Source organism: Lissotriton vulgaris, chromosome 1_2 (assembly GCF_964263255.1).
Source record: "Lissotriton vulgaris chromosome 1_2, aLisVul1.2, whole genome shotgun sequence".
NCBI classification, from domain to species: Eukaryota; Metazoa; Chordata; class Amphibia; order Caudata; family Salamandridae; genus Lissotriton; species Lissotriton vulgaris.
Window position 1 is genome coordinate 63,939,181 of NC_141686.1, and position 26,282 is coordinate 63,965,462.

Genomic DNA, 26,282 nt, shown 5'->3' on the forward strand with positions numbered 1-26,282 from the left:
AAATAGAAATGGGCCTGCTCCCTTCACAAACTATGGTGGCCATCTTGGAGTGGTCATTCACTTTACCTATACTCATACTCCTGGTCCCTGCTATGTTTGCCTAATATTACATACTGGGTGATGTCGCCTATCTTCAACATGACGCCTGGTCAGGCGATTCAGGTCTACGCCCTTTGTGGTCCCCAAAGGTGAGCAGAGGGGCTGACCTGAGCGCTTAGATACCCCCGGGTGATATAGCGCTTTATAAAAGAATAATAACATAACATAGCATAACATAACATCAGACATTGTTTTCTTCCTCATTTTGTTTTTCTATTTTTATTCAATGCACTAGCAACGGATCTAACTGTAATGTAAATGCAATTTATTTAACACGGTAGCATGCCGTAATCCTCAAGTAAAGCGCTCTGATACCTCCGGGTCTAGCCTGGACTTCCTCGTCACCTCTCTGTGTCTCCTACCCCCCCAACCTCCTCCCTCTTCCCTCCTTCATTCTTCATTCTATCTGTATCTCTTCCTTGTGGGACTCTTCAACTCGCTGACTCCCTCACTTTGTTCTCCCTGACCCTTGCCTTTCGTGGATCCTGTCTTAGTCTGGATCGCTAATTTACCCTGGTATTGAATGCATTCTCTTTCTGTAATTATTGTGATTTTTTCTTTTGCCGATTTGTTCCCCCTCTGTTGCCCTACCAGTTCCGACCAGCCTCCTAGCCCCCTGTCTCTTGTTGCCTTTTGACTAAACACTACTTCTCCGCTTGTTGGGGAAAGATCCAATATTCATACTCTGGAGTCTGTGACCCCTCTGAGAGAGTCCACAGCGTCAAGGGAGCCACGCGCAGTTGAGGTATGGTATGGCGCCCCTTGCCAAAGCACTCCCCCTCCCCTTGTTGGGGAAGGATCCAGTAGGTAGGGCTTGGAGTCTCAGAGACCCCTCTGAGAGAGTCAACTGTGTAAAGGAAGCCTCACGCAGTGTAGATCTGGGAATGATACCACTTCCCCTGGGATCACAGCTTACCGGACCTTGGACGCGGCTTTTATTCGTCTACCGGTCTGTGCCCCCTTCACCCTCCCCCCTCCTCTTTCATGCTCTTTCTGTCCCCCTCCACCACGGCTTTCCCTCTTTCATTATTTGTCTACTTCCTCTGCTCCTATCCCATCTCCCCTGAATCTCTCCCCTTGCCTGCTTCGCCGCCTAGGCCCCTGTCCCTTGTGCCCTTTGACTAAGCACTCTTTCTCCCTTTGTTAGTGAAAGATCCAATATTTATACTCTGGAATCTCAGTGATCCCTCTGAAAGAGTCCACAGCACCAAGGGAGCCACTCCCTGTTGAGGTCTGGTATGGTGCCCCTTGCCAAAGCACTCCCTCGCCCCTTTTTAAGGCTCCATACACTATAAATATACCCTGTACCCCAAAACCCAAACCTATCCCTAAACCCTAAAAATATCCCTGTACCCCAAAACCCAAACCTAGCCCTGAACCCTATAAATACCCCTGTACCTCAAAACCCAAACCTACCCCTGAACACTAAAATTACCCCTGTACCCCAAAACTCAACCCCAGCCCTGAACCCTAAAAATACCAATGTACCCCAAAATTACCCCTGAACCCTAAAATACCCCTGTACCCAAAACCTAGCCCTGAACCCTTAAAATACCCCTGTACTCCAAAACCCAAACCTACCCCTGAACACTAAAAATACCCCTGTACCCCAAAACCCAAACCTAGCCCTGAACCCTAAAATACCCCTGTACCCCAAAACCCAAACCTAGCCCTGAACACTAAAAATACCCCTGTACCTCAAAACCCAAACCTAGCCCTGACCCCTTAAAATACCCCTGAACCCCAAAACCCAAACCTACCCCATAACCCTAAAAATACCCCTATACCCCAAAACCCAAACCTAGCCCTGAACCCTAAAAATACCACTGTATCCCAACACCCATACCTATCCCTAAACCCTAAAACTACCCCTGTACCCCATAACCCAAAACTATATCTGAACCCTTAAAATACTCAAACACCCCAAAACATATACCTCAGTACCCCAAAACATATACCCCTATACCCATACTTATCTTATCCAAACATTAAAAAAAAACATGCTTTTACCATTCATGCATTTACAACGAATTTCGTTGTAAATGTATGCGTGGTAAAAGCATATAAAATGTAATGCCATGCGTTATAATGGCATTGCGGAGTCATGGTACTTTCGTAATGAATGTATGCAGAGTGATGGTATGCGGAAAGAAAGTTGCGGAATAATGGGTGTTTACCCCCCCCTCGCCCGCCTGTAAGTACATTGAAGGCACAGTGGCCCGCATCTCCAGCAACATACTCATATTTTTTCACCGGCCCTTTTGAAAAATGCACAGGTCTCTCTCATTGATGGCCAGCACCGACATACACTTTTAGACACACCTCCCGCACAAGTTCTAGAATTGCGAACTTTAGAGCTGGGGAGCTACGTTCGAATCTCGGCATCAGCTCAACATCCTGTGATTCTAGGCAAATCGCTTTGTCTCCCCGTGCCTACCACAAATGAATGTGTTCTTCTGTAATGTAAATTGTGCTTATGCCATGTTGTCGAGTTTGCGCTATATAATATTGCAAGGAAAAATAAAGTAGGGAAACTCGAGTTCACACACTATTGAACGCACACTCTTAAGTGCATCAGCAGTGCACTGTGAATCGGACTGTTTCACAGGCTTGTCACAGATAAGAAATGCTATCTAAACGAAATCCTACAAAACAATATACTACTGGCCGGCAGCAATTCATACCCGGACAACGTCGGGACGGACTGCTAGTACATTCTAAAACAGAATAATGTAACCATCAGTAATATTTTCATTTGTTAAGCAGAACTAATGAATATCTATATACATATTTCTTTAAAGCTATTATTCTACACATTTATACAAAGCAATACACATATATAGGTACATATCCATAGAACAAATACATGATTTTATACCTTGGGTATATGCTGTATATTTCTGTTTGGGAATGGTGATTATGTGGGGAAAACCCAACTCTTGAGTAGTTTTTGGAAGAGAAGGTGGTTATCTGTGGATCTTATGTTGGGGGGGGTAAAGAGTTCCATAGTTTAGCTACTTGAACAGAGAAGGATGTGCCACCCATGTTCTTTTTTCTTGTATCTTGGGATTTTGAGGAGAGTTGCCACACTAGAGTGGAGGTTCCTTTGTTGAATGTGTCCAGTGATTGTATTCCTGATGAACAGCTGTCCTGTTCTATGTATCAATTTGTGGGTGATACAAAGCAGCTTGAACGTGGATCTTCTGGCAACCGGTAACCAATGCAGGGCTTTTCAAGGATAGGGGAGATGTGGTCTTGCGGTTTTATATGTAAGAGTCATCTGGCAGCCTAGTTCTGAATCCATTGCAGTCCTTTTATGGCTTTTGAAGGTATCCGTGGTAGAGGCAATTTGGCATAATCGAGTTTGGACAGAACAAGGGAGATGGTAGCCTGGACCTTGTGTGGAAATCCCAAATCGGGGAAGATTTGCCGCAGAGTATTTATGATAACAAAGCTTGATCTTGCTAGTTTGGCCATGCAGGCATTCATTGATAGCTTGGAGTCCATGGTCATTCCGAGGTTTCTTACTCCATTCGATATGTTAGGCGGTGTTCCCAGATCAACAGGCCATGCGGCGAGTGGGTCATAATGTTTCCAATTGCCAAACATGAGTATTTCCGTTTTTGAAGCATTCAATTTGAGATGGCTCCACATCATCCATTGATCCCCGGGACAACTTAAACCTGTCGAGTTTCCAATGTCTTTGGGGCATTCCAGCTGAAGGAGTATTTGCGTGTCATCTGCATAGTTATAGTACGTGTGGTGAAATTGCTTGATCCCTCCCGGTAAGGACTTCATGTAGATTTTGAAAAGCATGGATATGATGATACTCTTGAGGGATCGTGCTTTTGTGAAGTACTGTTTGGACAACACATGCTACAAATAGAATAGGTTATTTACCCCGTAAGCCTGTAATAATCTATTCATAGTGTACAGTACCATAGATTGATATGCACCCACCATCCTCCCCGTAAATTACTGGCCAACACATTTACTTCTTTACTAAAACACTTTACCTTATCTTTACTCGCATTCTTATCTTTTCTGTCACTATACTGCCCCTATCCTAAGCTCACCCAATGAGCTAAAAACAATCTAATAAAGGAGCCCATGACCATGTGCAATACAGACTATAGGAGAAGTCAACATACCTTGTGACTCAAAAGACTTCTTCAAAGAAAAACAATTTGCAAATGCCCAAGCCCAACACCAGAGGTTAAGAGTATGCTAAGCAAATGAACCCACGGCACTACATGCTATGAATAAATGCTTTCAGGGTAAGTAACAGATTCCATATATATAATTAAAAAGTGTGCACACATGCGTAACACACACTACCCTAGCTGCAAGAATTACGGAACTTTTACCAGAACAATGCAGTTGTTTGAGCTCTTCTCTTTCTTGTTCATTATTAATAATGTTTGTGTTTAATAACACACTTAAGCTCGTAAGCCAATTCAGTGGGTCAGGGGACCTCTTGTTGAGGTGCGTTTGTATTCTGCAGGTCTTCAGAAAGCCATTTGCTGGTGTAAGTTTAGTTAAAAGATTCACAAAATGCGGTTTTACACTTGTAAAATCTACTTGTATAGATTTTTCTGAGAGTAAATCTTCCCTAAGGGGGAAGAGAGTGGGTGTTCCAGGCGAAATGCAGGCTGCGGAAAGTTTGTGCCGGTATTCACAAACATTTTCCTGCCCCATTCCCATATGAAAAAAGTTGGAGATCTACATATGTCCGTGGCAGGAGTAAACCCATTTCCATGGTAGTAATTGGGAGAGGACGTTGCTAGATATACTAGTGGTGTAGGTGAAGTGGTTTTTCCAAAGAAAAACAAAATGTCCCCATAGCGAAAAAATAACAGGGGCATTTGCACATATACTGGAACTTTCCCAAAGAAAATATTTGCACATGTATATTTGAAACAAAAATGGAATTGAGAAAAGGATTACAAGACTACTTCTGAGACTACAAAAACAGCCATACCTTCTTTGGAGTACTCATGGTAACATTTGTGATTTCCAAAAATTTCTTACATCTTCTACAATATGTAAAGGAAGCCTATCGGTGTAAATCTACAATTTGTTATTGGGGGTCCCCTCCTCTAGATTTGCTTGAAAGCATTTTGTATAGTCAGTAGACTGATACAGCCGGAGAGTGTTACCTGCCCTTTTGTTGCTGTGTTCTGGAGGCTGCTGGTCTTTAGGAGTCTACTGTCATCCTGAGGGTCTGCATAGGAATGGTTGCCCTGCTTTGTTCCCTCAAGCCCACTTTGGTATCTGGGTTCAATCTTTTAACTGTGCCTTCTATCTCCGTTTCGTCCCTTCATCCTATCACAGGTTGCCTACCTGCTTAAGAAGTTGATGGATGCCACAGGCCTGGAGTGGCAGCAGGAAGACTTGGATGACTACCTATGCCAGAAAAACCCAGCTCTCCGCAATGGCATGTCCGTCTGGCAGGTTCTGGAGATGATGGAGTCGGAGAGTTTCTTTCCTTGCTCCTGCAGAGGAGCACTAAGCTTGGCAATCGATCACGTATACCAAGAAATGTATCTCGGCATGAACAAAAAGGTGAGTTGAATTAAAAGTTCACCAAAGACCAATCCTCGATTGCTGATAGAAACAATTGTGTATTATCAAGAACCTCTCTCGTTTGCCTTGTGGCAATTTATCACTGCAAGTGTGTTCTCAGGCCAAGAATAATTGAAGAGGGGCAAACATATCAAAAATCATTAAAAAAAAACAGAGGTCCTGGCCCCAAATGCATAAATGGCACCAGTATAGGCAGTGTTTCATTAGTGTCACACAATTCTCTGCGACTATTGAACGGATGCTTGCGCCAATCACCTGGTACAAAATTGGGATATGAATTATTTTTTTACACATGATCAATAAAGCACCTAAAATGTGTAGATGGTCTGGTGTGCTTGAGATGTATCCTAAAATCCAGTCTTTGATTTCAGGGTAGCCAGTGCCATGAAGTCCATGTGTGCAGCATGTGGGTGTACAAAGCTAATTGCATAGGAGAAAGCATGGGTTATTGGAGGATAATGAGGCAACCTCTTCCTCTTGCAGATACATTACACATACCTTGATCACCCTGCCCCGTCACACTGTAGAGCGCATTTGGATGTGGGCGAGTGCAAGTCTGAAGAAATTGCAGTGGAGAGCATGAAGCTAAGCAGACTCCTCTACAGAGACTGCGTTTCCATATGCATATTTTGTTGCTTTTTGTAACCCCGGATAATCATTTACCTCTCCATTTTGCTAGGATACTGACAATTACAATTGCTTTGGTTGCTCAATCCAGGATAATCTGGTCTCCCTTTGCTTCTCTGTGTGTCCTCTTCCTTGTCTCATCCACATAGGGTTATCTCTGGAAGAAAGGACTGGCTCGTCGGAACTGGAATGAACGTTGGTTCGTCCTGAAGCCGCCTCTGCTCAGTTACTATACGGGTGAAGACCTGCAGGACAAGAAAGGGGAGATGATCCTTGACGTCGAATGTGTGACAGTGGTGAGATTAAATGTCGCCTTCTACTACCCAATACCCATTACAAGACATCATTTATTTCAGTACCTTAAACCAGACATGCACTGGGCATAGTGTATGATCTCTGGTCGTCAGAGCTCTATATTCTTTTGTACCTTATTGATTTGAATAATTTAATTGGGGAAAAAACATTTATTTTGAACATCGAAAGTGTTATTACTTTAACACTGTTTCATGGAAATGAAGTGCATTGTTACTGAGAAACGCAACACTTTGATTTATCTTTAGATAGCCTAAATTTAAAATTAACACGTTTTATTCACTATTTAAAGAAAAAACATTACTAGCCGTGTGTGAAACTAGCATCATTTGCTGTAAAGTAATTATGCACACTTACCCCAAGATTATGCGAAATTACATGTTGCTTGAAATGAATCTCGCACTCCTAAAATGATCAAAACAGTCCAGGTAAAAATGAAACTCAACATTATATTTTGGAGTCGATTCCCGGTCGCTTGCATGCAAAACACTGCCGCTTGCTTTCTTATTTGTAGCTTTGGACACAAAAAATACCCGATTGTTCCACTCGGGTAAAAAAATAATCAATCTCAAGAGTTTGTTCACCGCCACGTTAAAAGAACTGCCACTCTCTTTCAAAACACTGCCTCTAACATTAAAAGTTTTAGTTTTGAGCTAAAAAATTACGCGATCAGTCTGCTCGACTAAAGGATTTACCAGAAATAGAGCTTGCATAAACAAATTACCCTAACGGTTCGGTGTTAAAATTTCTCTGCAAAATTACGCACTGTGGGTTAAATCTCATTAATTTTGTATTAATTTTGTTGCACAAAACTATGGCAATTACACCAGCATAATGAGTTTTGTTCACGCCTACACGTTATCAACTGTAACATTAAACAAATACAAACACAGGGGTTAACCAAAAACCCTTAACCCCTATACTTCACTCCCTTAGCCCTATGTTATTTACTCTTTAGCTTTAACCTTTACTTTTAAACCCTATACCTTTAAGATTATACCCTTAAGCCTTACTCCCCAAACTTTTAACCCTGCACTTGAAACACTTAAATCTTCACCCCATACTTTTCAAGTCATTTCCTAAACTATTAACCCCATTCTCCAATCCTTTACCCTATAACCTTTGCCCTATTATGTTAACCCTTTAGCTCCTTATGCCATTCCCTTGAACCCATTGCAGTGCAAACTTAACCCTATACCCCAAGCCTCAGTACCCCAAAACGCCTGTTCCTTGTCTCTCCACTCTATTTTACTTCACCACTCTTTCATTTTCTATATTTTTGCACTGCACAGATTCCCATATGACTTTATCATCCTCATGGTCAGCACAGTGTTTGTGGGCTTGGACTCATTGAATATCCTACAGATTGGGCTGAAAACGGTCTCGATGATCTGGAGACAGGTCACCCCGATGACCAAATGAGAAAACAAGATCATCATTTGACATTTGATGGGAATCCATTATTTACTTAGTTATATTCTTTGAGTCTTACTAACAATCACTTGTGTGTCTGATTATGGTTCACTGTTGCGTTTCTCATATAAAGGCTTCATAGGAATTCTGTATCCTCGACTGAATTAATAACAGTTGCGCCTGCCTTATAGTTTAGTACATTTGGCCTTTTGATAAGACCCCCGGTTCATTAGATGTATTGTATTAAAATGGCCGGTGTGACTGCATTTTGCGATGTAGTTGCCGCAATGAGAAATCCCGCGATGACCTGGAGGACGATGGATCGTCATACAACCGTCCTCACTTGTGGAGACCCAAAAAGATTACAAAAAATTCTGAGGGTTGGTAATTTGCTTTGGTAAACAATTGTGATTCTCACTTTTGGTGGCAATTTGATGATTAAATCTTCTATTACAAAGAGTGATACAAACATTCCTTTCACTTTCCTAAAATTTAGAATGGGTCTGAACAGATCAAAATTAGCATTTTTTGGATAATATTTCAAACCATATTAATAGGTGCCTGATTCACAAAACTGTGCTTTACTCTTTAGCGTTGAGGAGTAGGTCACACCTGTCCAAGGAGTAAGATAGAAATACGGAAATAATAAGCCTTTTGAAGACAGACCTACTTAAGCAGAGTATGAGCCAAGCTACCCATGGATGTCATTAAGGGGTCACAGCTGCGACTCCTGGCTTGCGTCTTGCGACCCCCCTAACACTGCTTTTGCCACCCATGACCTCAAAGGTGGCAATATCTGTACCAAGCACAGAAGATAAACTGTTTACTTTCAGCTGGTCCCGCTGGGAGATTACATTTTAAATGGAATTCACACTCTTTCTAATACAAAATAAATGTGAACAAATTAGCAAATACACATTTTATACATTGTTGCCACAGTCTATTATTGTGAATGTGTGAAAACTCGTTTTTGGGAAGAATCATTACTTCTGCACTCTGCAAGTGTGATTGTTACTTACAAGTGATGACGTCAAAATGTATAAACAATAAAAAGGTCTAAATCAAGCCAACAACATGTACGTTTTATCTATACTACTATTATAAAGAGAGAACTTGCACCTTTAGGCAAGGTAAACTCGGGAACTACAGCGCCAATCTACACACCCAAGACATCTTAGAAAACCTCAGGGCAAGCAAAAGGACATAGGCTACATAAAAATAAAAATAAAACGTAATTTTAAATATTAATAAATTAAAATAAGTAGTCCCTTGCAACTAGCGCCGGCCGTGACGTCTGCGTGAGGGGAGGAGCGGCGTTTACCAAAACCAGGAAGAGCAGACGACATGAGCGACGTCTGCGTGAGGGGAGGAGAGGCGTTGACCACAACCAGGAAGAGCGGAGGACAACAGCGCCGGTAGGAGCTGCGAGAACCGGAGGAGCAGTGGCAGTGAGAGATACGTTGCTGGGGCGGGGGCGGGGGCGGGGGCGGGAGGCGGGAGGGAGTCGGCGGGTGCACCGCGCGGGCTGCTACCGAACTTAAATCTAATGTTTATGGAGTCCGGGCGGGAGGCGGGAGGCGGGGCGGGGGCTGCTACTTAACTTAATTCGAGTCCGGGCGGGGCGGGCGGCGAGGGGGGGGGGGCGGGGGGATGGAGCGGGAGTGAGTCGACGGGTGCAACCCTCGAGAACATGCTGCCCCAGCCACCTTCTGCCCCGGGGTAAAAATGCAGCCCCCAGCCCCCTTCTGCCCCAGGCAACGCTGGGGCGGGCTGCTAGTTCAATATAAATTAGTTCTAGTGGGTCTGTATGGCAACTGTTTTTTTCCTTCTTAATGTTGTTTTTTGTGCATCTCCCTGTGATATAGCTATAATTTTTCTTTTTTAGGTCTACACTAAGCATCAATGATGGCAGTTATTATAATTTCATCAGGATAAAAATGTGTGGCATATTTTCTTGAGATTCAGGGTCAATCACATGATGTCAATTCCTATGATTCCAATGATGACAAAAAATTGTGTGAGGTCACTTCCGCCACTCATGGCATTTTGGCGAATCAACGTTCACTGCTACAGCATAAACATCATTCCCTTTCTGTTTGTATTGCAGACATTGATGGAATAATGTGTACAATAAAAAGCAGTTGTTCCTATAAAACATGCGGCCCAGACCTGAAGTGCTGGTCTTAAAACCAGTTCCTTTGTGATTTTAGGTACTCCCAGATAAGGAGAACCGCAGATGTCTCTTCTGTGTTAAAACTCCTGAGCGCACGTACGAGATGAGTGCTTCGGACATGCGGCAGCGGCAAGAGTGGATGCTAGGTGGGTTACTTTTGCACATAGTGTGGAGTTCAGTCAGTTTTGCCCATTTTGTGAATCAAATTTGGGATGTTTCTGTTTAGCTGTGCATGGATGCTTGAGACAACACATACTTCCCATGCTTTAAACTCCTTTGTTAGGTATCTATCCTTTCAGAACACTTCCCACAAGTGAAATATTTCTGTATGTGTTGATGGGCAACCCTACTCAACTCTTCGGCTAAAGAATTAAAACACAAAATCAAGTGAATAAACACAACATTTATGAGAGTGTAATATGCTTAAACAGAAGTCATAATTGTGTTCTTGTAATTACAAATCTTGTAATTCCAAAGATTGTCTCACTTCCCAGATGAGACAAGGATGCACTCATGCCCAGTCCACGGCTTAAAAAATAAAATATCTAAAACAAATGCTATCAGTAAAGTTGCTTGATCATTGGTACTGAAGAATATCAAGCAAATGTGCGAACACAATTCCAGATATCATTTCTGTAGCAAATCCATTGTAGCAGTTTGCACCGAAGAACATAAATAAAAATTTATTAACATTTCTAAAACTTTTGCCAAAATCTTTTACTTAATGGCATCATTTTGTTTGCGAGCAGCAGATCTTGGGTTTAGGCGACAGCTCAAACAGTGTCAAAAACATACCATTTCCCCGCGTTTCATTCACAGAGTGAAGCTACAGATCAATTATTTGGGAATCCTAACACCAGTAGCAATGCAATCAATTGGAAAATCAGAGCTCTTTGTGATGGGTAATGTCTGGTAGAATCATAGAAACCTCCAGAGCAGATAAATTTATCATATTAGTTTATGGATGCGAAATATTTTTACGTATTTTTGAGATGCATAGAGGGACTCGGGTTGGGTGAACAATTGTGAGCATATGTTTGAAATAAGCACTCAGTAGCCTTAGGTGAAGTTTTCCCTGCAAATGCATTAATAATAGAGGATATTATTAATGCTCCCATCTACTTTTATACACCTAAAATCATGTTTCCCTAGTAGTTTTTGGCAACTAACTCTATCAATGGCTAACTGCTTATAGATGTTTATTTTGGAATATTATTGCAAAAAATGATTTGCATTCGTGGCCCCAGAGAAAACTAGTGCTGCATCCCAAAGTGTCTTTCAAAAATGTAAAACTATTATTATTAGAGTATGATTTGAAATGACAGTTGGCCGAAAATCTAAAACAGGGAATAGATTTGTGAGAGTTTTGCTTGCTAGAGTGTAATCCAGCTGTTACTAATAAATATAATATGAAAACGTAATGCAAATATAGGGTGCAGTTTGCAAGAACGTGAATTATAACGTTCAGACTTTTAGCTAACCAGTATTTGGCTCCGTCACAAACACTGCTGACTTAACCTGTGTAATTTACATATATTGTAAACGACCTGTGTTTGTGCAGGCAGTTCTGACAGACTGTGAACTTCAACTTGTTTTCCTAATACTCAATGCATGGTGTGTACAGTATGTAAGACTGAGATTGAGGAAATTGCTGAATTTCACTTTTCTTAGATTGATTTGCTTGGTTTTTCAATAGCTAATGTTTTCTGTTAAATGTCTCCCATTCCTATATCACCTCTGTGGTTTGCTATCATTTTCGTGAAATTGGCCTTACTTAATGCAGAACATATGCATGAAACGTTCAGGTGTTAGTCACATGTGAAGAGAACCGTGGAATATAGACTATAAAATGTTTGTAAAGATTGTCTAAGTTGCAAATGTGGGTGTTCACCTACTTGACTTAGATTTCATAGTCCTGCTCGTAACACTCCATGGGAAGTGCTGTAAGGTAAGTGCAGAGCTATGCGAGCACAGTGTATGAATCATTGCTTCAGTACACACCACAGACCACATACATTTACGCCTTCCAGTGCTTTTTGAATCAGCCGTAAACATTGCACTCTTGGCACATAAATACATACTTGTGAATTAGGTTCACAGCATAAATATATTTGATTTTAAGTATTTAATAAAGAACTGTGCTGGGGGGAGGGAGGCGCTCGCAGCGCCCGGTGCTCATGATGAGCTCACGGTGGTCGTATGCTCATGACGAGCTGATCTCGTTATGACCACACCCGTTTCTTTAGAACGCTCGCACAGCAGGGGAATTTGCCCAGCGTGCGAGCGTTCTAACTCGAGCACATGAGCACCGTGCCTCATGACGAGCTGAGCTCGTCATGAGTATGGAAGGTGTTAAAGAGGATACTAGGACCTCTGTTACCAAGAGATGGTTACCTTGAGGAAGAAGCCCAGTTTGAGGTTCTTCCAAAAGAGAGGACAATGGACCACCCTCACTAATATTATATGCTTCCTCATCGGGCTGCTTCTCGGATGGTTATGTTATTATTATGTTATGTTATTAAAAATTTATAAAGCGCACATACGCCCGAAGGCTTCTTGGCGCTGAAAAGAAATAAAAAACATAACAAGGGGAGAGTCTGCAGGAATCTTTATTTCGAATAAGCCTGTGTGAAGAGGTGAGTCTTAAATGCCTTTCTAAAGGCCAGGAGGTCCTTACTCTGTCTGAGGGCTAGTGGCAGAGAATTCCATAGGGTAGCTGCTAAGAAATGGAAGCTGCTGCCACCTTGTCGTTTTTTCTTAAAGCGAGGTACTTCAAGTAGGTCTTTATGGGCTGATCTCAGGTTACGTGAGGGAACATATCTTCCAATCAGCTGCCTGATGAATAGAGGTCCCTTGCCTTGTAAAGCCTTAAAGATGATGCACCCGGCTTTGAATTCGGCTCTTTGAGCCACGGGTAGCCAGTGCAGGGTCTCTAGGCCTGATTTGATCGATTCCCATTTGGGTACATTGCAGATCAGCCTGGCGGCCTGATTCTGCAAGTACTGCAGTCTTCTAAGTTGTCCTACAGGTAGGCCAAGCTATAGGCTGTTTGAGAAGTCGATGTGGGAGAGGACTAGGGCCATGACCACCTGAATTAAGGCGGAAGGAGTGAGGAAATGGACGATTTTCCTAATTTTCCTCAATTGGAAAAATCCAGAGGAAACCACGGTTCCAATTTGGGATTTTAGCGAGAGGTCCTCATTGATGGTTATCCCCAGGCTTTTTACAGTCAGGGATTTCTTAGGGGGAAGGCCCATATCAGCAGGCCAGAAGTTAGGGCTCCAACTGATTTCGCTCTTGCCGGGCAGGATCAACTCAGTTTTCCCTGGGTTTAATTTAAGGTGATTTGAGGACATCCAACTCTGGATTAAAGTCATAGTGGCTTGGAAGTCCTCCACAGCATTTGGGGAATTAAGAACGAAAACTAGCTGCAAGTCATCTGCATAATTGTATACAGTGACTTTGTGCTTTCTCAGGGCAAAAAGAAGGGGCCGCATGTACAAGTTAAACAATAGGGGAGATAACGAAGAGCCTTGGGGCACCCCACAGAAAGACTTGACTTTGGCAGCAGAAAAGGCGCCTAAGCGGACAGACTGAGTACGTTAAAAAATGAACGATTTCAACCAGGCTAGGGCAGAGTCTCTAAGGCCCGCCTGTTCGACACGGTTGACCAAGATAGAATAGTCAACCGTGTCGAATGCGGCGGACAAGTCAAGAAGTACCAGGGCTTGATGAAGATTTTTGTCAGCGTTGGACCTCAAGGTGTTCTGGACGGTCAGTATTACTGCCTCAGTGGAGTGACCAGGCCGGAATCCTGCTTGGTTGGGTTGGAGATAGTCCGATTCCTCCACGAAATTAGAGAGGCAGTTGGTGACATGCGCCTCCAACATTTTGGATAGAAAGGGCAGCAAGGATATAGGCCGGTAGTTCGTGAGGTCCAGCGGGTCAATACCAGGTTTCTTGGTGAGGGGAATCAGTAAGGCCTGCTTAAAGCTACTAGGCACTATCCCTGAAGAAAGGGAGTCGTTGAGCAAGGATATCATGCTGTTGGGCATGGCTCGACCGACTTCTTTCATGATTTGGGGGGGGCAGACATCCATAGGGGAGCCTGATTTGACTCTAGGCAATAATTCCCAAAAAGTTTTCAAATCAATAAGGGGGAGAGAATGTAAAGTTGAGGGATTAAAATAGATGTCATCCACTGGGGCGCAAGCTGGAAGTGTAGAGATGTTCTGTTTAATCAATAAAATCTTATCGCGGAAAAAGTCATTCAGGGAATCGCATAGCGCTTGTGTGGGAACTACCGGAGGGGAAGTTCTATCGTTATTGCAAAGATCGTTTACTATCCTGAAAATTTCTTTTGACTTATTGGTGGAGTTTAAGATTTTGGATGAGTACTAGGTAGTTTTATGGTTTTGTAGAGTTTTTTGGTATGTCTTCCTAGCTAAGCAGTATGTGGCCCTGGCTAAAGGGCAGTACTGGGAGCGCCATGTTCTTTCTTTTTGCCTCACTTCCAATTTCAGTTTTTTTAGCTCAGGTGTAAACCTGAAAAGTGGAGGGATGGTTCCCTCCACTTTTCACACAGGGGCTTTTTCAGAGGAAAAACTGGGGACCTCCCTGATGGTGAGGTATATGGGAACCCGGGGAAAGGATAAGAATGCATAGGGAAAGGGAACGTACTCAGGGAACTGTGCAATGCAGAGCTCCAGTAAGTGTCATGAAGAGAGGCTCGTTGATTAAGCATGTCACTTCGCTGTGTAAAGACCTTCTCATCGATCTCTCCTCAGTGCCTAGACAGGAAGGAAAGGATTCCCCACCATGAGTGCTGTAGCTTCACATCGAGAGTGCCTCCACCGAGTAGCTGCAGTCTTCAGCAGCCAATTCAATGAGAAAAAGGTGGAGCCGCCAAAATGAGCCACAGAAAAAGGAAAGTTATGACCTGGACATTCACTATTTGTTCCAATTGCAAGATTGCTTGAGTCTGCATATCCTCCCCAAGAACGCCCTGAGAAATCTTGGACCGCTCACCTTGACTGTTCTGAGAGTCACTTGTGGGAGGGGTGTACTTGGTCCAGTCAACAGTGCCATAGTATGACGGAACACGGACACCAGTGCAGTCTGCCCCAATCACCACGTTGAGGTCCAGTAATCCCTCCACCTTACATTGTGCTTGACCCTCCACCCTCCTAAATCTGGTATTGACATTTGGCTTGTTGTGTAGTGCAAACCCTAGGAGGTAGCATATAAGTCCTTGTACAGGAAGACACATTTTACAGATAAAATAGAAAACATTTTAGAGTTTACAAAGGCAGCCTGCTTTGCGCTCTTAGGTTATGCTCTGTATTCAAGAGACTATCAGGTGGCTACATTAACTTCATATAGTTTTATTTCATTCAATTCATGGCTGGGTGTGTAGACTACACAGTTACTCTATCGTTTGTTGGGAATCAAAAGCAGAATAACAAACACAAGGCAAGAGTGCCTCATGAATTACAGCAATAGAACAGTCAAACTGTAGTCATTAAAATCTACAAGGTCAACCATGAAGTTGACACGTTTCTTTCTGAGTGCAAGAATTGTGCAAATTAGATCCCAATTATAGGTCTTGGCAGACTGAGCACACTGGTAAAAAAAAGTGTTTTAAGAGAGAGAGAGAGAGAGAGAGAGAGGAGAGTAAGATCTTAAGCAAGGGTTCTTATTCGTGGGCGGGAGACAGAGAAGAGCATGGAAAAGACTCAGTCAAGCCAGCCTAGTTATAATTCACATTAGTGCGCAACCAACAAGGTTAGAAGTACTGATCAGTATCAAGAGTTCTTTCTGTGTGTTTAAGAAACAAGGGAAAGAGGAGCAAATCTTGAAAATCACGGGGTCAGGATCGTGATTTTAGCACATCTGATGGGTACATGATCACGTGCGTTGGAGCTGTGAAGCTTTCGTGGCGGCCTCAAGGTTTGATTTTGTATTTTAAATATTTGAGAGTATTCAGTTTCAGAGCCTCAACACCTCAAGACGCTGCAGGCTTCCTCAGTTAGCTGTGTTGTGGAATTACTAGGGATGGTCATATTTCGTGGTGCCAGGGATCATTTTGGCTGCCAGATGTAGAACTCGTTTTATGTGAACAATGCTTGCTGAAAGTCCAGTTGTCCTGTATTCTAGGCAGGCGATTGCTAGGGTGTACACAAAATGTATGAGACTTGGTAGAAGGAATGATTTTATTGATCTTCATAGATAGTCTCAGTCAAGTAGGTACTTTAAACTGTGGCTTTGATGTGTGAGTCTAAATATAGCTTGTTGTCACATTTAAAAACTAAAGATTTAGTGTTACATATTTCTGGAATATAGGACGTTACAGTTCAATCATTTACATCGCGGTACGTTACATCGCAGTTATCACAATGCAAGTCGTTACAGCGCCTTCTGCTAGAGGCACTGGACTTAGGAATAGTATGATTCACTATTCCAACTCCAGTGTGTGTAACAGCAGGGAAGGTGTTGGAATAGTAAATCATACTATTCCTTAGTTTAGAGCGCCACACACCGTAAGTCGTTTTAACGACTTGCGTTGTAATGACAGCGATGCAAATGTATCGCGGTGTAACAACTGCATTGTAAAGGTCATTCGCCTATTTCTGCTATGAAAAGAAATGATGGACGAAATGATGAATCAATCAAACATTCACCCCAGTGAAGAGATCTGATTAAATCCATTGTTCTTTTGCTCACCATGCCACCCCATTTTGGACCCAACCATAAGCAAATCAGTCTTGACCCTGGTCCTCATGGTAACAGTCCAGCCCGAACTACCAAGTCAGGTCCTCCCTGGTCCAGCAACAGACATCCTAGTGCCGGTTTCGGGGTATCACCCCTCATCAGCCAGGCTAGCTTGAATTCAGTGGCACAGTGTACAAGGGACCCACGTCTGGGCACACCCATCGCACTTTATGCGAAAAGCACTATGCAAACAAATGATGGTCAAAATGCATCAAACATTCACCGCCAGTCAAGAGATCAGGGTTAAACAAATGATTTGCATATGGCTTGGTCCAAACTAGGGTGGTGTAGTGAGCAAAAGAACGATGGATTTAACCCAGATGTCTCGACCAGGGGGAGAATGTTTGATTTATTCAGCATTCCGTCCATCTTTTCATGCCACAGCACATATTATTTCTGAGCATATACTAGAGCTGAGCAGTCTTGTGCCTGATGTTTGCTGTGTCGCTATTAGATTGTTGCAAGTTGAGCTTTGTAAACGGAACCTCAGAAGAATCCTTCCTGTCCACTATTCATCACTTCCTTACAAAATCCCACACTTTCTTCAAGGTTGGTTGTAAAACACAGCCCACTAGAGCACCTTTGAGTAATCAAGCAATTGCTTGCAGCACTACTTGCATGGTTACACAGCTGGTATCTGTAAAAGAGTAAATTCAGGGAACTGGAGCTCAGCAGAGGGTGGCCTTATTCTTCAACCTTTTCTTTTCACGCTTTCTTGAAATGACTCTTGTTGGTGTTTACTGCAAAGCTCACCCCTCTTCCAGTGTTTTACACCGCCGTACAGATAAGGGATGACCACTTAGCACTGCGCAGAGCATAACTTCCAAATGCATATCACAGAGGTGCCCAAAAAAGCATCTGCAGACCCTTTTACAATGGCAAAGGGGCCAAGTGGTTCCACAAACTGGTCTATGCACTTATTGGGCTTATAGGCCACTTGCTTATATAAGCTCTAGGTATGCATGGAACCTCAATCGCTATCGATTGTGCCACATTGACTCCCATAGTAGGTCTAGTGCTGGAAATAAGGTATGTATGTGTTTTCTTAATAGGGTTAAGTGATTGCAGAGAGGTTCAGTGGAAGGCAGTACATAAGGGGTGGTGCTGATTGGTAAACAAAGAGCTCATAGGATTTGCCTGTTTCCTCATCTTCAGCCATTCAAACTGCAATCAAGCTACAGGCAGAGAACAAGACATCCTTGCATGGTGACCTGAAGTTGAAACGAAGACAGCAGCGTGAGCAGAACAGGAGGAAGGCATTTGAAAAAGAAAAAGAACTCCAGAGGCTTCAGGAGGAGAGAGAAAATTACATCCGGGCAATATCTCAGGTAAAGGAGCATGCACCCATGACTTGCAGAAAACAATGTTACTCTAGATGCAGGCAAGAAAACCACTTCTGGATCGCCTGCATCTGGCCTAAATGGGTACTTGGAGTCAATGACTTGAGTTTTGGTTTGATGCATAACCACATTCATTTGGGACACCCCAAAGGAACTCATTTGTCATTTTTTAAAAGTGCTAATATGTATTCTTTAAAACTAACAGATTTCCTCCCATTTGTTTCACCCCCCTCCTCTTCCCCCCCCCCCCATTCTGTTACACTAATGAAATGAGTTTTGGAGATGCTGTGGTATGATTTGAGGCAATAAAGGTCCTTTGTTCGGGTGTGAAGATGCTGAGCTGATTGGGCGCGTGAACACAACCCCGTACTGGATCAAGTGGCCAGAAACTTGAGGTCATTGTCTATCAGTCTAAGTTACAAAATCTATTTTGCAATAATTTTTGCTCAATGCCCATTTTCTTCAGTTTAAGGACCTCTTTGAAACCTATTTAAGTGTATATGTTGCCAGAATTACCTCTTGGGATAATAAAGAAATTCAATTACAATGTACTGTGAATGCTACCACGAATGCACACGAGCCACCCTTACAATCGGGTGCTAAACTTCAGGATCCTTCTTTTCTGGAATAAGATGTTTTATCCATTGCATTATGCACTTGCGTCAAGCAGGAGTGCGATCATTGTTCACTCGTATCTTTGTATATTATCTCTTTTTAAGGCTTTGTAGGTCAACCACTAGGTAGGTCACGTAGGATTGCTTGTCTGTCTATGTAAAGACGTCTCAGACAAGAGTTGCTGTTTCTATGCAAGGCAATTACCATGTACCAATCAGCTTCTCTATTAAAGTTTAACACTAAAGGTTAATGCTAACTATTCTAAACTAAGAAGGCAAAATTGATCTATGTTTTTGATATTATATGAAATCACGTGTCTGATGTATACATTTTCTACTTGTAGGTTCAGGAGCAAATGGAGCAACTAATGGACAAGAAGAATCGACAGACATTTGAACAGCAGGAGAAGTTGCATCTTGCTTTGGAATCCCAGCTGAAGCAAGCCAAAATGGTGAGTCTGACATCTAAAGAAACTTACATATTCTGGTCGGAGTGAGAGAACTGGATAAAGAGAATATTTTGAGAAGTACTAAAACGGCTATATGGGATATCACTGATGGGGCAGAAGTTATGGTTGAAGGTCTGGCAGGCAGTCATCTGTGCAATGCCTTTGTCATTGTCCATTTTTGCCTTAAGTCAATGATAAATCACTTGCTATCTTCAGCTAGTCAAGCTTGTTGCATGGCGCTTATGAGTTAGCAATTTAATAAGTTACCAAAGGATAAAAGGTGTTAACACATTTATTTCATGTCACAACGTGAATGACACTTTTTGAAGCTAAAATAAATAAAGTTAAGTGCAACATGACCTTAATAAAAATGCCATAGGGTGGACAGCCATATGGCAGAAGTATTACAACGTAGGCAAGACTCAAGATATAGTCCCCAAATTGGTGTATCTACCTGTGGTGTTGAAGTATTTAAGCATTTTACTGCTAGAATAGCTCAAATTATTGTACTAAGAATCACGATCCACTAGTATTGTAAGATACGAGTACACTAGTATCCGAATTTAGTTCAATAACAACAACAAACTGATTTGTGAAAGGAGGGCATATTGATATACATTCTGAGGATTTTACATATTTCTCCTCAAGCTAGATCACAAACTAATAGACTATTACTGATATTTAAAAGACAGGACAGGGCGCTCACGGCTGTCCCACCTCTGATACGACCCCATGCATCACGGAGCGCAGACCGGCACTATGTTCTCCTGGTTTCATGGCACATTACCCTGAGAGGCTACTGGCGGCAGGAGAACATGAGCAACAGCGATTGGAACTATAAGTGCTTGCTTGGGTAGAGGAAGCCCTATTACACTGCTGTGGCTGCACTCTGGTCAAGACGCTCGCGGTGCTCCATTGACGTTGCTGGGTGCCATAGTACTGCCTTTCCTCTCCTCCCTTTCAGCCCTTCAACACCTTCCTGAATGAGAATGACATTATGCGTGATCTGATACGCGCACGATCCACAGCGTTCCATCCTACCTCATGGCCTTGTGTTGAAGTGAAATAGGGCCGCAGATTTCTCCTCAGGGCGTGGTTGCACTCATCTTGCTCGAAAACTGGTTGGTTCTAGCCTTGCCGACTGCATCTGGAACCTTATTGCTACTTTGCCCCCACGTTGCAATCCTGCGCCGGTGGCATGGACCTTAAAGACCCTAAACAAAGGACTTCACCCTTTGAGAAAGTATCGAACAACATTTCTGAAGAGACCCCCACCATGGCGAAAAACGCCCAGTGTGCGGACAACGTGGATGATCTCTCCTCACTGTCTACATCGATGCTTCAGGAGATGAGAGCGGAGTTCAAGGCTCTCGATGGCAGATGGCTGACGCCTCGACGTGGTGGAGGGCCGCGTTTTGGACATTGAAGACAGCTAGGCGCAGTCACTGAAATGACTGGACAGAGTGGAACGAATCTTAAAAGAGGTTGCAATTAAGAACAAGGACTTGGAAGCACAAAGTAGGTGCAACAACGTGCGCGTTTTAGGCATCCCGGAGACGGCTACGGCCGGGAAGATGGATGTATTTGTGGAACACTTGCTATCTGATTTATTTGGCAGAGAGGCCTTCTCCCCGGGATTTGATGTAGAATGTGCGCACTGCTCCCATGGCCCTAGGCCTAATCCTGGCCTGCCACCGAGACCCATAATTGTGAGGATCATGAATTTCAGAGATCGAGATTCAATCTTGCGCCTGGCCTGGGAACGAGTTGACAACATTTGGCAAGGCTCCAAACTCTTTCTTTCCAGACTTCACTGTCATGGTTCAGATGCCCTCCGCAAGTTCCACGGGGTGAAGGCAACCCTCAGAAATTTGGGATTGAAATACTCAATGTTTTACCCTGCCAGGCTTAAAGTAGATGTGGGAGGTCGCTCTCGTATATTCGACACTCCGACAGAGGCGGTGGAATTTTCTCATACCTACAAGAAGAATAATAGTGGGTCCAGGTCTGGAGATGGAGGTGCTTCCCCCTCCACATAGCGTCTTGGACGCTAGTATGGAACTTAGGGTAAGGGGTAATGCTTACGATATTTCTGTTTTGTAATAAGTTAATTGCTCGGCTGACGTGCCATTGCCACCCTTTAAGGTGTATACTTTATTCTGTTGTTGGGTCCAGTGTGCATGGAAGTGTTTTTCCAATGGTTGTTTACACATTCATTCAATTAGTTGGGTCTTCCTGCTTATTAGTGGGTCATGGTACTTCCTTACTTGGGATTGGGTGAGGCTGGGTGGTGGGAGGCGGGGCGGGTGGTGGGGGACTTTGCGATGGTTACGCATTTTCAATGATGATAGAAAAGGTCACATACACATGTTTTTTTAGTATGCAAATTGTTCACATATTTTTTGATGTATACTCATTATGGCTGAGCTAGGTAATTCTGCTGGTCCCTCTGGTTTGTCCCTTATGTCCTGGAATGTACGGGACCTTAACAACACCCGCAAGCGACGTCAGGTACTCAGTTATTTAGTGCAACATAAGGTCGACATCGCCTGTCTACAGGAAGCACCTTTACCCAAAGCCAATACCAACAACATGGCTGACAGTTGGGGGACACGTGGATACTTTGCCAATTATAGCAGCTATGCCAGCGCTCTCCGTATTCATAAGAGGCTCCCCCCCTTCAGCCCTGGCAAAGTGGTGGAGGACAGCGAGGGCTGGTTCCTTATAGTCACAGGCACACTCATGGGCCTTAATAGGTGTCTATACCCCAAATGTTGACGCCCCGACTTTTTTCACTCACTACACATACACTTGATGAAACTCAAACCTAGTTTGATTAATATGAGAAGGGACTTCAATTTATTATTGGACCCCAGGCTTGACAGCATCTCCATGTCCCCGGACTCCAAGCCACGCTCCCGTCGCGCATTGCAGGACACATGTAGACAACTCTCATTAATAGACTTTTGGCTGAAGCACAATCCTACCAACACGACATATACCCATTATTCCGGTTATCATGATACGTGGACCAGCATAGACTATTGGCTGATTTCTCCAGGAATTGCTGGCTGGTTTCGAGACCTTGAAATATTGCCACGGACATATTCTGACCATTCCCCAATAATACTTCGCTTACATGTCCCTCGGCCTGAGGGATTTGAGCGACCGCGGCGATTTCCAGTCAGGGCACTGCAGGATGAGGTTTTTAATGCGGCGGTACGAAAAGCCATTGAGATTATTTTACCATAAGTACTGGAAATGTGGATACTCGGGCGGTTCTGTGGAAGGGCTTTAAAGCATAAATAAGGGGTGTTTGCATCGCTAAAAGTGCTTGTGTTCTAAAAGACTTGCGTGCCACTCTGGCCCGCATTGAGCGAGACATATCTACACTAGATTATGAGTTGCTTTGCAATGCCATGGAAGATGCTGAAACTCTGCATTTGGAACTCTTGGTCGACTTTGGTGAAGACGCGGATAAGTAACTGTTATTTTTGGGTAAATATCAGTCTGCTAGGAGATATCAGTGGCGGTTTTACCATTTAGGCGGTGGGGCGTTGCCCCACTAATAATTATCGGGCAATTTATTCGAGCGGCGCGTTAATAAAAGTTTTATAAATTAACGCGCCGCTCGAATAAATTGCCCGATAATTATTGCCCTGCGGCCGTGGTGTCAAGCTTCGCTCATGTCACAGTATGTTCACCACTGTCTGACACTGGGTGGCGCTGGAGTGCCGGCACAGTGCGCACTGCGCATGTGGTGTTTGCCCAGCTGCCTTTCTGCAGCTAGCAAACTCAGTGGATTTTAAAAAGCAAGCACTGCAGAGTACGGGGTTTGCCTATGCAACGTACCCCAGTGCTTGAAAAATGAGCGGCATTTTTTTATGCTCAGTCCAATCCTGATGCTGCTCTCCTTAGAGAGCAGCTCTCCTCTAAAGAGAGCAGCGGCTCTCCTTAGAGAGCAGCTCTCCTCTAAAGAGAGCAGCGTCAGGATTGGCTACTACTGTAGTACTTTCCTGTAACAGTACTACGACTGTGTCTGTTCTCTTGTTCCCAGCAGTCTAGTGTCTCCCCGCGGGGGTGGGAGCATCTCTCGTGGTGGGCAAGCAATGCCCAATCACTGTAGTGGCTTAGTGTTAAGCCATTCAGTGATTGGGCATTTTTTTGTTTCTGGGCAAATCGGGCCGGCCCACGGCCAGTCACCCTTCCTCCAATCCTCTTCGTGGTCGTGACTCGTGCGCTGCGCATGAGGGACAGAGACTGTCTGTTCTGAGGCCTTAACACCTAGTCATCGAGTCTGTCATCACCCACCTGCACTAGTTGAATTATTTTTGGAGCGTTCAGCGTTGTTGGACGGGGACGTGTAAAAATAAATTCCGACAGGACCTGCAGGTATGGACCTGAAATATAAAAGTTAAGTTGCTTTCCAAAAACTGTGTATTCATATTATTATAATCAATTAAAATGATTTCTCATTAAAAGCTGGTGATAGCAACACACTACTGACTGGTAGGGTATACATTACTTGCATGCAGTAAACTACGGATTGGTCACAGAATAGGACAGGTGTACCGAATAAAGCGTTGGGAGTTGTGCAAAAACTGTTTGCTAGTGCCCTGAGATAACACATGCCTGATATGGCGGTCATGGTCCACAGTACATTAACGAACCAATAGAAATGTAATGTATGTGACGTAAATTGTCAACATTCGGGTGCAGATTGCAGGTGAGCCTGCTCAATTTCAACAAAGAAATGGCTGTCAGAAGTAAGTTGTCTACAGTAACCTAAAGAAGCACAGCTCACAAGAATTTAAAATCCAATGTCCATTTTAAAATCTAATAAATGCTGCACTTTAATGGTCTGCATTGACATGGTAGAGAGACCAGGTATATTTCGAATCATGGAGGGCAAAGCAGCACATATTTCAATGGTCAAAGTACTGCCAAATATATATGCATTCCAGAAATTATAAAGTCGCTACTAAACTCATAACATAACATAAGGAGCTGGTTTATGGCCCTGTATGGTCATGAAACGTTTTGTGACATGCTGTTTCTCTGTAATGACTACTCAAAGATAGTATATTTTACCCCAGAGATTTAATTTGATGAATTCAAGGGGTGAAAAAGGAATTGCTCAGTAGGTTGTGGTTTTGCAGAATGCAGTGATGAAGTGTGGAACATTTCACAAATGGGAAAGGTCATTATAGAACGTAGATAATCCTGAATCATAGTGGAAATGTAATGCTAAAACTAAGCTGAGAAAAAGAGGAATACTCAAAACATGGAACTAGAAAAACAATGTAAAGTAGGATGAAATAGCAATTGCGCAAACTAATACCCAGAATGCGAATGTTCACAATTGAAAGCGCTCTTTCTTGCTTTCACAAAAAAATTTGCTTATGCTTCATAAGACTGAGATATGCGCGTGACGCACCCCTACTTGTAATCATAATGCAATAAATGGTTCATGAGGGATTGGTTCGGCGCTATCTATGTTTGTGTTGTACAGCAGTCACACTCACCTCTTTTATGAGCTGCATTAGACCTTCTTGTAGGAAGATGCAACCAGACGGTCTTTCTTATTTGCTTAGTCTTTGTATGTCACGCTTCTGCAACTGTGTTCTTTCCCAGAAAAAAAGAGACGAAAATGCCACCGTACAAATGTGTGCTCTTTGTGTCTGGAGTTGCTGGGTTGGGCTTCGCAACCGTATCGGGTCTTCATCAGATAAGGAACTAATTAGCAATTAAATATTGCCTTCTAAAGCTTGGTCAGTTTATTTTCGTATCATGCAGAAAGAAAAAAATGCCAAAACATATATGTGTGTGGGTCTGTGGGTGAAGAAGTTCAGACAGCTCTGTCAAGTAGTGGTATCCGGAAAAAAACGAAGTAGTTCCACAATGGGCCCCGTGGCTACTGTTTGAATTATAAAATACATCAATAATCAGAGCTCAGTAGGTCCGGTTCCACCGCACCTGCTGCACCAATGGAAACTACATAGTTTCCATTGGTGCAGTCTGATTATTGATTTATTTTATAATTCAAACAGTAGCCACGGGGCCCATTGTGGAACTACTACGTTTTTTTCCGGATACCACTACTTGACAGAGCTGTCTGAACTTCTTCACCCACAGACCCACACACTTCATAAGCAGTACTTTCTGTAATGTTCCCAGACACTGTTGTTGTTTGTTTTCCTGGCCCACTATTGGCCTGGCACGTTCTGTGATCTTTCAAGTATTGACTCATCATACGTAAATGACACTATTTGTGTTAGCGTCCATTTTGTTTCCTAGTGACAGAGAAAAATCAAAGGCAGGATAACCATTTTCTTTTAACTAGCAAGCTTAGCAAAGTCATTGTAAATACAAAGAACGACGTATTTGCTTGAAGGTTTCTCTTGGCGTTTCATTGTCTTGCGAACTGTTTGGCAATGGCAGCATGGATGATCCAAGCTGTGCGATCACGTGGCCTGACTCACGGTGTGCGCCGTGATTAGCTTACCTAACCTCATAGGTGATGAGCTCAGAGCAGGCTTTCTTCCAGAATCAACACCTCCTAGCACTAGACAACAGCTCAGAGTGAGATGAGGAGGCAGCAGAAAGAAAGAAACCAATGAAAAACTACTGACTAGAAAAGCGACAACTGAGAGTTGGGGAGGATAGAAATGTGGGAATCAGAGGCAGATTATTAAGACGCTGCTGAGAGAGGTGGAGGCAGTTGAAAGAAAGGCCATAAAGAGATAGGAGTGAGAGTCAGCGGAAAGAGCCATAGAGAGTTAGAAAGGGAAGAGACAGTCGAAGATAAAGAGGAGCAGAGACGTTACATAGAGACATCTGAGAAAGGGGGTGGTAAAGACAGTTAAGAGATAAGGAGGCCACAGCTGGTGGGAAAGAC

General features: G+C 43.3%; 1 protein-coding gene across 1 annotated transcript in view; it reads left to right on the forward strand.

Annotated features, from left to right (window-relative positions):
- LOC147733916 (differentially expressed in FDCP 6 homolog) overlaps nucleotides 1-26,282 on the forward strand; it is a 276,207-nt gene that overhangs the window by 187,100 nt on the left and 62,825 nt on the right. The window contains exons 4-8 of the mRNA XM_086952810.1: nucleotides 5,434-5,664; nucleotides 6,462-6,608; nucleotides 10,248-10,356; nucleotides 18,137-18,309; nucleotides 19,280-19,387. Coding sequence (XP_086808936.1) covers nucleotides 5,434-5,664; nucleotides 6,462-6,608; nucleotides 10,248-10,356; nucleotides 18,137-18,309; nucleotides 19,280-19,387 — 768 coding nt within the window. The remainder of the gene's footprint in view (nucleotides 1-5,433; nucleotides 5,665-6,461; nucleotides 6,609-10,247; nucleotides 10,357-18,136; nucleotides 18,310-19,279; nucleotides 19,388-26,282) is intronic.